General features: G+C 42.6%; 1 protein-coding gene across 2 annotated transcripts; it reads right to left on the bottom strand.

Moving 5' to 3' along the window:
* UBE2J2 (ubiquitin conjugating enzyme E2 J2) lies at positions 3,265 to 9,457 on the bottom strand. Of its 2 annotated transcripts, none has more exons than XM_021417455.1 (7): positions 9,210 to 9,457; positions 7,453 to 7,583; positions 7,198 to 7,238; positions 6,256 to 6,358; positions 6,004 to 6,142; positions 5,468 to 5,548; positions 3,265 to 5,018 (listed from the first exon to the last, which is right to left on the bottom strand). In XM_021417455.1, the coding sequence occupies exons 2-7, from the start codon at positions 7,581 to 7,583 to the stop codon at positions 4,734 to 4,736; spliced, it is 780 nt and encodes a 259-aa protein (XP_021273130.1). In that variant the 5' UTR covers positions 9,210 to 9,457; the 3' UTR covers positions 3,265 to 4,733. The 2 variants fall into 2 exon arrangements, with proteins under 2 accessions (XP_021273130.1, XP_021273131.1); XM_021417456.1 differs by lacking the exon at positions 9,210 to 9,457 and adding an exon at positions 8,956 to 9,180.

Here is a 12,713-nt window from a genome sequence, read left to right as displayed (position 1 = left end):
GAGCAAGAGCCAGAACGGGTGTTGGAGAGAAGCTAAATAGTTAACAGCATCTCACCCCTCCCCCAAGCAGCTCACATTCCATCAAAACTACGTGGCAGACTTTATTTGTTAATAATATTTAACTTTCTTTGGCGCCTTCTCATACTTAAGCCTCTTTTTTCAGGTTAGTTGTAGACAAGCCATGAATTTGTAAAAGTGCACTTGATGACACATTAATAGGACAATCTGTCATATCGCAGCTAAGCAGCCTGACAGATCCACACACCGCGGCAAGAGATGACATTCAGAGCTGGAATGGGGTAATCGCTTTCTGGTCTGCTGGTGCTGTCTGCCTGTAACATCCCTGTTTTCATCCCAAGAGCTCAGTGCCAAGACTGTATCCTCAGATTTGGGGCAGGCACAGTTCCTCAGTCCACTAATACAAACTGCCCTTGTGGTTTTCTAGGGCTGCAACAAGTGTCGGCACAGCCACTACCTCCCCTCCAACCTCCAGTTCCTTGCATCATTTGCAGAACTGCACGCCTTGCTGTGCTTACATCCCAGCTGCGACGATTCCAAAGCACCTGAGCTTTGCCAGTGCCTGAATACCCGGCACAATATTCAACCATTTGCAAAAAAATAATAGGAATAAGCTGCTTAAAAGGGCAGCAAACCAAAGCAACTAATAGTTTCCTCTCCACGCTCAGCATTGCAACGATAACTGGAATAGCTCGGAGGACACCACCATCAATTCTGCATGAGGAGGGATCTCAAGTAGGGAAAACATTGTAAGGAGCCACGCACCAAGCCAAGTGCCATTTGTAGATGCTGTATGAACAGTGCATAAAGCTGGAAGCTGAAAGGTCAGGTGAGAAACTTGTGACTACGCCCCTCCATCTCCACTCGTGCAATCTGCTGTTTAGTCACAAAAATCCCACATTCCCTAATTACGATAATATCCAAAAGGCAAAAAGCTGGGATTTGCCCTGTTGTCCGGTGTAGGTACAAGGAATGATGTCAAAGCCTTGGTAAAGAGATGAGTTTTGAAGCCAGTACAGAAGAAGGCACGTTGCCCTTCACTGACACCACAACTGCCTCATAAGCAGACAAAAACCTGGAGTACTCCTCCAGCAGATCCCTCAGGTGTGAATGTGAAGCTTCCCAATGCCAACCCCCTATAAACTCAAGCTGACTGGGGCGATACACAACAGCTGTCAGGACCAACCTAAATACAACAGCAGACACAAGAGCAGCTTTGGAATGAAAGCGCAGGACCTCGAGAGACTGCTTCCCTTCTGCATAACGCTCCAGCTGAGCTGACTGTGCCATGTTCCAGAGCACCTCTTGGCTCGGATCCCCCTCGTGCTCCCCTCCATGTGGAGTCCCAGCCATCCAGCTGCCTCTGGCCCAAAAGCGGATGGAATTACCACCCCACCTGGTGGCAAGCCCGTAGAAACGCCGAGCTGCTGCTAGAAGAGCCAAGAGGAGCCCTGCTTCTCTTTTTTTCTGGGCTCTTCAGTGACCAAGGTGTGAAATAAGGCTGTTGGTGCTAAGTGCTTCCCATTCAGAAAAGGTTCCTAGGAAATCCTAACCCGTTTTCGCTTTCCATTCCGCATACATCCATTCAGATTCCTTCCCAGCGATCCCTTGGCCAGAAACAGTCCCACAGAAAGTTTAAATTTCATCATGAATGTTTATTATGAACAAACAACTTTACAATGCAGTCATTTCTACTCCTCAGTACATGCTTGAAGTGAGGTAATTCCTGTGACCTTGAAATTCCTGGGGGGGGGGGTAAGGGGGAGTTAAGACTACACACAAATCCAGGGTCGTTAAAGTCATGAGATCTTTAAAGGCCATCATCGAGATGTTTCACGATTCAAGCTGCAAAGCTTCCCTACCAACTGTATTTAACAATCTTAGAGCCATCTATGAAATCGCAGCATGAAAGCGAAGGGGCAACCATTTGCTCCAGTCTCACACACAGAGGGACACTGAGTTTTATTACATGAAGTAACGCGCTGCTTCAGGGCACGGTAACATTTTTGCATGGCAAAGAATGGTTTACTCCACCTACTGACTTTGGTAACAAAAAAGATCAGGTACAACGACAACAAAATGACAACTACACCAAAGGGAATAAATCTTCCGTTACCAAAGGCAAGGAGCAAGGACATGTATGGAAATTCTTTAAAGCCAGAGGTGCAAGGGTACAATCAGATACTGCTCCTAGCTTTCAACTAATAGCACCCAAAAGGACTGTCAAATCTCTCGGAATCCAGGGTACCGAAAAGAAATTGCAAAAGCAAAGCTAAGGTTGGGGTTTCTCTGTTGTATGTTTTTTTTTTTCTTTTAAATGCAGCCAATCCTCACAGAAGATGCAGCATCTCCAGGGTATAACAAAAGGGTTGTTTTTTTGTTGTTGTTTTCAATTGCAGCACTTCTTAAAAACAAGGGACCCACCTTCAGATGCTCACGTACAGCTTAGGGCCAACTCCTTACTGATTTCTTGTATGTTCTTTTCCCTTGGCAAGGTGCATTTCACAAAAGATGTGATCACACCATGCCCAAGGTCTCCTTGCCTTTGTCTTCAGTTACGTGGACAAAAGATTTTCCATAAGATAAAGATAGACAGCCATTCACAAGCTTTTGTCTGCAGGCGACGTCAATGGTTAAAAATAAAAAGGCATTGTGAGAACACAAACACGACTGAACGATACGAAGATCTGTGATGGAGAGCAGCCCCAGCTAAAGGTCCATCTGCTCTGAGGAAAAGAAATAAAAATACAAAAAAAAAATCACTGACAAGCCACCTGGAAAATGCTATCACTGCAAGGATGACATGACACCCCTCCTTCCTTCCCAGTACGTCCACACTGACAGAATTACTTCTAGATACACAGAAAAATCGGTGCTTCTCCTTTTAACAAGAGCTGATTACGCACATACAAGAGGCAAATTAGAGTTATTTATAAATAAGATTTGGTAAAACCACAAAATCAAAGAAAAAAAAATCTATAAATACATTGTAAAATTCAGCCTTCTCCACATCCCATCCCCTCCCTTATCTCTGTAAGATCTATTTTAAGATTTCTTTAGTGTAGAGCTGTTCTGCTTTGATACTTCCTACCTAGTGCAGAGAATTGGTCACATTTACTGAAGCTCTCAACTGCACGGCTCATGGGTTTATCATATAGTTTTGCTTACAATTCAAGATACCAAGGAGAAGCAGAGAGAGAACAAATCTGAAAGGGAAAATAAAACAGTTTCAAAAAAAAAAAAATCTTAAATACATGAGGTAATATTTATTGGGCTCTTCACAACAGCTAAAAGACAAAGCAGTTGGAGGCAGAGCTTCTTACCCTGCTGTCACCTTCGGCAGTTTGTTGTACCATTGACAAGTGCAAGTGCACCCTCCCCAGATGACTAAACATCACTGCCCATTGTAAAAGGCACAGTATGTTTGCCTCTGAAAAAGCATTGAGAGAAAATATGCAGGAAGAAAAAAGCAGGATGAGTTGAAAAAGTAACTTCAGGCTTTCAAACTATACTCGCAGCTTCACTGTTTTACTCACAATCCTGTAACCTCACGGACAAACATCGGTATTGCTATCAGCAGAAGAGGAACAGAGACAAACTCGGAACTAGAAGCCAAAAGCTTCTAAGAACTTAGATAAATTAGTAGATGGGGCTTTCTGAGTTCGTTTGTTTGGCTTTGGGATTTTTTTGGCCCATTCTCAAGTAAGCAAGCAGAACTAATGCCAGGGGTTTACTTCCTTCGGCTTGTGGCATTTCAGATTAATTCAGCTGACACTGAAGAAACTCATTTGTTGCTCAGACAAGTTTGACTTTATGACTTCACAAGGGTTGGGTTTACTTCAATGTCCAAGACCCAACGATTCCGGACATTTTCCTCAAGAGGTCATCAACTCTCCATTGGTCTGTGAACTTTTATTATTTTCCAACAGTGGCACCTTGTGATCACAACAAAGTATTACAGTTTCCAAAGATAGCATCTCCCAAAATGGAAAACCCTAAACGAACGAATCCCAAACAACACCAGCTATCTGTATTCCCACTGAAGAGTGATTCAAACACTTTCTCTGGCTAATCCTTCCTAAAGGCTGGCAGCTGCACCCCCTGTAGCCCAAACCAAACCTTCAATTACACGGTGACAATTTAGACAACACACTTAACACACGCGGTGTTCTTTCCCCACTCATCTAATCGCTACTGACTAGATATGCAATGATGCTCATTCTATTTTAAAAATGAAAACATCTATTTTCTGTAGCACCCATGTTCACATTAACCAAATCCTTATGAAGTCTGCATTTTCCCCACTTGACTCGTTTCCAGTTGTGTACAGACTCTTCCCTAATGAAACTAAAACGATATGCACCAAGTGTGAAATCTTAAAAACTGTTCAATGAAGTAAAAAGCTTTATTTGCTTAAGATTTTTCCAACCTCAAATAACAGATGGAGAAGTGCTATAAAAATCAAAGCACTAGAAATGTTGGTGTTTCATCAATAATGCTTTGACTTGACAACAGGATCTGCGAGCAGAACGTCGTTTAGTTTTCTGACTAACTGAACATACTCCATTTCCCAAACACAAGACATGAGCCAACCAAGGTTTTACCTGCAACTTGGTAACACAAATGTTTATCCCAGTGTCAAAAGTCAGATGCCCAAAGAGTCCCACTCACTCAGCAACTACCTCTAATTTGGTCTTGGATTTCTTTTATTCTCCTCATTCTTGCGCTATGCTTCTCAGTACATACTTGACTGTGTAGGCAAAGGCTGCAAAACCAACTATAACAAACAAGTTCGCCAGAGCTCCACCTAAGAGTCCATGGTTACGGTTGGCCTGCTGGAGGCCAGGATGGTTGGCAGGTGCCAATGGAACATGCCCATTAAGAAGGGGTATTCCATTCTGACCGTAGTGTGCTTCCCCATCAGGGACAACATCTGGTAAAGGGAGGGATGGAGGTCTGCTGTTGAGCTCTTCTTGTGCTTTCTGTTTTTGTTTAATCTCCTGGAGAAAAAGAAAAAAAGAAGAAGAAAAAAAAAAGGGAATACCTGCAACTGAAAGTGGTGAAGGTTTTGTGTGTTTTGAGCAGATTCCAGAACCTCAGTTCTTACAAGGCCAGATATACAAAGATGAGTCCTATTCCAACTCAACAGTGTACACAACTCTAAAGTACTGGGACCACAGCCATGTCTGCTGCACGTGCAGCAATCAAGGCTATAACAACCCTAATATGTGTTTCGATTCCCTAGACAGGGGATCTTTGCGTAACAGCAAAACAGTTCAAGATTCAAGCTTTTAATTCTTTCATATCACAACAGTGCCTTTTAAAAGGCTTCCAAGGTTGATAAAAGTAGACAGCATCTTGGAAGTCCTAAACACATAGCTTATACATCTACACAGAGAAAGTGAAAAGCTACAGAAAACCAAGCTACTACATGAATAAATGCCCCTACCTCCACCACTTCAGGGAAGAGCTCACAGAAGACTTTATCTTTCAAATTGAATGCTAAGCTTTGTACAGCGAGCTGGCGTTTCTGTGAAGGAAACAAGAATTATCAGCATATAAACAAAATTCATATAGTTCAACGCTGCGTCCAGTTACTTCCCACACAAATGGTGTAAACTGCTAACTAACTAGTTTTTAACATTTACAACTTCCTACCTGTCAATATTATGCTATAAATCAGGCATTTCTAAACTCAACCTACGCTCTCAAGCCTTCACTTCATAGGATTTGTGTGCTGTAGTGGCACGGCAGACATTTCAAGCAGAACAAGTCCAAACCATGCAGTTTATCAAAAAAGGATTTTGACTTTTTCTTAGAAATCCTCCCCGTCCCCACACTGCCTAAAACTGCCTTGATTCACCTGCTCATCACATGCAGTAGATAAGATATCAAAACACCAGCTATCGCTGTTGTGTTAACCTGGAGGTCACATTCAGTAGTCCCTAAACTGGCTAAAGGTACATCATGCAATCTGGAGCTTACTGCAAACTCTGAAGTCTCTATGCTGCCCAGGGTGGGGCCCTTTTCCACCATAAAACTAAGGAGGCCCGTCAGGATCGTCGAGACCGACCAAGCTGGATTCCACGTATCAGGGTGGAAATCAGTGATTGAAAGACATAACCTTTGAAAAGATAAGACAAAAGGGTGTTTTGGTTTTGTTGTTAGAACTACTACACATTATACATATCGCTAAAATGGTGTTGACTGCTGTAAGTGTTAGAAGAAAATCCTTACCTTGTATTACACTTAAACCTTCCATTAGGTGTAATCATATAAATACTAGGAGGTTTAAAAGGAAACTCTCTGGGGAATATTAGCTTTCCGTGATAATAGCCACCTGCATTACATAAAGAGATGAATTACTTATTTTGCATTAAGATGAAGCCCTAAGCTACTCAAACTGGGCTAAATAAAACCCTTTATTGGTTTCCCTCTCCTCCTCACACTAGAGATGAAGCACATCATTTTATGCCTCTGAAACAACCCACACCTCTAACAGATTTACTCTGGAGACAGTTCCCCCACATCCGCATTGCAAGCACTATTTTCTGTTTTCTAGTCTGTAATACATCTAAAGAACATCAGCCAAAGCGTATTTAATACAAACACTTTATTCTTTCACAAACACAATTAACTGCAAAATGAAGTCCTATGAAGAACCTGAATTTCAAAAGCATTTTGTGAAAGGCTCCAGAAGACATAGTGAACTATGAACTGCAGCAAATTAATACAGCTTTTTTTGGTCCTCAGTTTCTCCAAGGAAGTTCATAAAGAGAACACAGCTCTCAGTTCAGTGAGAGATGCTTATGCAGTAAGGCTTAAGTAAATATCCTAAAAAAAAAAACAACCGTGAAACATAACTTCAAAAAACTCATTTTGTTATTTTGACTGTCCTCAAGTGAGTTACCTAAGTTACTTATTAGAAAGTTATCTATCTTCAATTTAACATAAACGTGGTTTCACTACCATCCTTGAAAACAGAAAAATTAACAGTTGTACCCCTAACTCTTTTTAATAAGCTACCATAGTGGTCTCAGACTGCTTTGAAGCTGCACTCACAGTTTTTAGAGCTATTTACCACAGCCGTGCTTTGCCCATTCAAACAGCCATGTCATCTTACTGAGCCATGCCAACCACAATGCGAAATACATGCACGCTTTTGCTTCATGCTTTTACCTTCATAAGGAGTCGTTTCAGGTCCCCGGACAACATAGTGCCTAAGACAAAAGAGGAAATGTAAACAGTGTGAAAGCCATTACACCATCAGCCCCTCTAGAAAAATGAAGACTAGGATCACTTTAAGAAGTTTCATATGACACCTCCCAAAACCAAGGCTCCCCTACCATCTGTAGGGGTGAGAGAGTCAGACCTGATGACCTGGAAAGTCTTGTTCTCTCCACAAGTGCATCAACAGTTCGTTCTAAGCCTTACCATTCAAGAATATTAGATGGGAGAGGTTCTGCACAGATATAAGGCACTGGATCTTTCTTAATTCGAAGGTAGTCTTGTTTAAGTCTCTGTGTTGCTGTCGTTGGTGCTCTCTTATTACTGCTGTTGCTCATCTAGTTTTCAAAAAAATATATACAAATACAATCTCAATACAGTCTTAACAGATGTGGAGCTATTACCTTTCCCTGAATACAGCCCCAGATTTTTTACAAAATCTACTAGACACTGTATCTTTTTAAGAACACAATTACTGTAACTTTTAAGTAGCAAGAACCATACACAATCTTAACTAACACACTCCCAAGGGACTCCTTACATCACCCAAGTGGGAAAAATGCCCCTTCCAGAAGACTGCTGCTTAAGTGTATGCGCAGTAAACTGCTATCATGAACATGAGCTCCACTACAGAACCCACTTAAACTGTTAACAGCCACACCTGTGTTTAGGCTGGGCATAAATCACGGCCATAACATTTTAAAGGGCTTAGTCCTTTGCAGTAAATCACTTCTCAAATTAGTCAGAATATCTGTGATGCAAATTTGCCTGTGATTTACATTCATTTGCTCTTTCTATCACAAGCAAAAAAATACAGTAATCCTATTACTCTTTGGGGTAAGGAATTTTAAGTTCAATCTGCTGCCTGCTTAGGGTTCAGCTAAGTTTAGAGATGAGAACTTCTGAGCCAGATTATTCTCCTCCAAACAAAGAACTTCATCCAAAATGAAGCAAGTCAGTGTGAAGAAAGGGAAATCCACACCACTTTGAAGACAAAGAAAGCATTAGCCCTTGCAATGCATCTACAGAGCACACACCAATTAGTAACTGGTGCTCAGCTCACTTTCCCTCAGAGAAGTATCACAAGTTACTCAGCAAGTCAGTTTCTTTCATGGCTTTGGAAATTCAGGAGGAAAAAAGGAAAGATTTTATGAACACTTTTCTGTAAAGATCTAAGGTGATGCTCACATGTGATAGCAGTGTTGGACACCAGAAGCATGTCAAATATCTTAAAGATTTCTACTCACTCAATACAGAAAATGAATTACACTTCTAGAGAATATTTATACCCTTAGTAACAACTACATGTGGTCAAATACGCAAAACCTTCCTTAAAATAAACACATTTAACCTGGCTTTTCTTAAAAGTACTGTAAATCATTTAAACGCACAGCATTTTTTCTTGAATAAGAAGCAGCCCTTTTTAAAAATACACCTCCTTAAATTAAAAAAAAATTCTAAAGAAGTCAGCTTCAGCATTAAAGCACAGATTAAATCATATTCCGCAATTTAAAAAAAGGAAGCTTTGCAATAGTGCCCTTCACTACAGTTAACAAAAATATACTGAAATCGTCGAGACTAATAAATACTGGGATTCCTACAGCCCTTGGAGCCTTATCCAAGAGAACCTTTGCATTTTAAACACTGAAAACAACGTTTACAGAAGCTACCGTAGCACATCCATTTCCCCATCTCCACAACACAGCTCACCGGCAGAAAGGCAAAGGGCAGCGCCGGAACAGCAGCACGACGCTCCCAAGTCCGGCAGGGCGGATGAGGAACTAAACCGAGGCCTTTCGATCCCAGCAACCCAAGCACGGGGCCTGCGGGAAGGCAGCTCCCAAAAGACCGGACAAGAAGGGAAACGGCGAACTCGAGGCCTGCCCTCAGCCCGGCTCCGGGCCCCTCCAGACAGGGGATCGGAAGCCCCCAATCCCCGAGCTTGCCCTCTAGGCCCCGCTCACCTCTCCCTGCTAGAGCAGGCCCCTCCACCGCCGGGACGCTCCACCGGCCCGCAGCCAGCGGCCAAGCGATGGAAGCAGAGCGAGAAGGAGCGCCGAGATGGAACAGCGGGCCGGGCTGAGCCGGGCAGGGCAGGGCCGAGACCCCAGCACCTCCCGCTGCGGCGCGACCGCTGCTTCCAGCGAAGATGGCGGCCCGGCGAGGCGGAGCCGGCGCAGTGCTGCCGTCTGCTTCCGGAAGGGAGCCGCTCCACTTCCGGTGTGCAGGCACTTCCGGGTCAGATGACTTCCGGGTCAGCTGACGTCCGCTGTCCCCTCTGAAGCGGGCACTTCTTGTATGTACCCAATAGAGGGCAGTGGGAGCCTGCACACTTAGTGCAGCTCTTGGTTCTTCTTGCTGCAGGAGCGGCACAGTGTTGTCAGACTTCGTTCTGGGGGTGGGCGGGTGTAGTCAGCAGCCAGAAGGAAATGCACTGTGCTGGAGAACCCGCTTCTCATTTACACTGGGTGAAATCTGCCTTCTGTACACTGCTACCTGGAGGGCCGCAGAGTGCTGTTTAAGCATCAATAAATGTTGCTGAACTGTGTTTATTCTTTACTTTTAAAAGCGTCTTTCTTCATTCTGGGAAACGCAAAGCTTTTACAAGTCTTTTTCCTTTCCTTCTTTTGATTTCACAAAAGAAATTTGGAAATCTGAAAAAGCAGAAGAATATTTCTAATCCGAAGCAAGTCTACATCACACCATCAATCACTGCTGTGGCTCCCTATGTATGGATGGGAGCTGTGATAGGGAGGATCTAAATCACTCGCTCAGGGTCGTGTTGGTGATGGCATGCTGACTGATCCCATTCCCCACGGTCTGAGTGTGAGTTCAGACCTAGAGATATCCCTGACCAAGGTTCCTTCACAGACCTTTTTGTAAGAGTACAGGATGTTAATGCTAACATCTTGGCCAGGTTCCGTTCGAGTAATTATGTTCTGCCTTCCTGAATTCCCCTCTAATTTCAAGTGCGTGTGAGATGCCTCACTTCCAGCCTTGCCTATGACCAATGAATGCCATTTGTATCAAAACACCTTGCTGCCTTCCATCTAAATGTGGTTCCTTTTCAATGACGGGTGTTTCTTTCTCCTGCTGGGGGGTTTTATTGCTCTAACTACCATACTAGCATTTACTGAATGAAGTTGTCCTGTATATTTCAGCTAGAGGTAATTCCTTGCTTTAAAATGAATATCTTTCCTTCGGTGAATGTTTTGTCACCACAGTGCATGTTTGCTTAACAGTATTACAGAAGTACAGTGCATTGTTCTGCGGTACATTGTACCATTTTGAAGAAGCCAGACCCTTTTGATTTCCTATGAAATTGTTCCCCATCATTTTGTTTTGATAGGGAACTGATAGCTTGTTCATAAACAGCTTCAACCTGGATAATTATCTCACGTTTCACATTAAGGGCTATGATGGCTCCTAAGTCTCACTGATTCGTAGTTGATCATGAAGCAATCACTCTATTGCTTTGAAGCTCTGTTTTTCTGCTCAAAGAAAGGTGAATATTATTTATCTGCCTTTAGTGGAAGCATGTGTGCTTAATCATTTGGTGAGCATCACCCATTTCAAGCTCTCTGGATTAAAGGTTCTGCAGCAGCAAATGCCAAACATGAATCATAATCCGTGTTTTCCATAATCACTGCTGTTATGATAATGATCAATGTTGTTCATTTATAGGTCAGGTGAATATTTCCAGGCATCATACTTTTGTTGGGTTTTACTTCATTCTCTACAGACTAAATTGGAGGGGCAGCAGGTAATCTGCTGGCCTTAGGTGACCCAAATAAAAGGACAGGCAATTTAGCCTGTACACCACAGGTGGAATCCTCAATAAACTTGCTGAACCCAGAGCTTTTTTTCCTTTTTATTTCCTCTCCTGCCTGGCAAAGGACAGGATGACCTCCTTTGTGATGACTGACATGGAGCTATTAGTACTTACAAATTAATTCCGGCGTGTTTCTGAGTCAGAAAGAGTAAAGGTCACTCCTCTTCCTGGTTTATTCCTCTGATACTAGATAACAAACTCCATCACCACGATCCTGCTCCCATTCACCTCTCCATCCTGTGCTTCCCAAAGGATAATTGGCACACAGCTATCAGTGGCCATGAGTGGCCTAATGACATCACCTGAAGACGAGCTGTGACATACCAGTTTCTCCTTATTGTTCATCACTTTCACTCCGAGCCTTTCACTGCTTCCGCATTCGGCATTTGTATGATTGCCCTTTATATCCAAAGTGCAGCATGCGTGGTATTAGAATGTTATTAAGCTATTACTTTGCAAGATGGATGTATGCCTTCAGAAGCCATTATAAAGGCTGTGTTTTTGTTGCTGTTGGACTTCCTTTAAAGAAAGATAAACCTTACAGTTAATCATTCTTCACGGAGATCATTTGCAATTTCAAAGCACGTTTTTATATCTAAACATTGTTTTTCTTACTTCTTTAAAATGATAATTTAGTCTTGCAGTCAGATTGAGGCTGAACAGAGCAGCGATTTGTTTTCCTCCGGTGAGACACAAAGTGAGCCTCATTGGATGGTCTGATTTGCTCATTTCTTTCAGCCAATATTCCTCTGCCTTGACCAAGAAGTATTGCCCCCAGCACAGCTGAGCCTTGAATGATGAAGTGTTTCCTGCCCTGTAGAGGTCACTAAGCAACACAGACGACCTTAGAATTTATGTCTGCCAGCACAGCCTCTGGGCAACTTGAAAAATAAATATCTATAAGACAGTATCAGAAATAAGACAGCATGATTTCCAGTAGCACCCAGAATAACAGCACAACATCCCATCTCACAGTTTACACTGAATATTCATGACAACATGTCCCAGAGAATCTTCCCTTGAGGGGTGCTCAGGGCATATTCTGAAGACTGTGACAGATCAAAGTGAGCCTGCTCTTGTTCATCACAACAGCAAGAAAATACAATCTTACGCTATGTGTACTTCAATATTGTATTTAATGTGTAACAGATATATATAGCAAATGACATTCTTGAACAAAGAACAAACCTAGCCACAGGGGCAAAGCAGGGCATGGGAAGCAGAGGATGTCTTGAGTGGAGTTTCACAGGTAATTGCTGCTGATCTATCAAGTCAAAGTCAATGTTCAGGCTGTTCATATTTGCTGCCAAAACCTTCTGGAAGATTCCTGTGGGAAGTGCCAGAGGTGGAGAGGAGAATCAGGGTGTTTTATGTTAATATATTTTTCAAAATTAAGTAAAAAAAAATGCATTACTTTCATCGTTGGCCTCACTGTCTGTCCTTGTGTGATGAGGGGATGAATGTGTTCTGTCAAGAGGAAGAGGGAATTTGAGAAAAATAAGTAAATGAGTAAACCTTCTTAGTGTACATTCACTTCTGTTCTTTATCTGTAGACCTCTGAGCTACAAATGGATCCTGAAGTGAAAATAATCTCTGGATCTCGTCCTCTCATGCTGATGAAGTGGTAAGAAAGTCT

Source organism: Numida meleagris, chromosome 20 (assembly GCF_002078875.1).
Source record: "Numida meleagris isolate 19003 breed g44 Domestic line chromosome 20, NumMel1.0, whole genome shotgun sequence".
Classification (NCBI taxonomy): domain Eukaryota; kingdom Metazoa; phylum Chordata; class Aves; order Galliformes; family Numididae; genus Numida; species Numida meleagris.
Note: the sequence above shows the minus strand (reverse complement) of the source record. Positions and strands in the feature narration are given on the sequence as shown.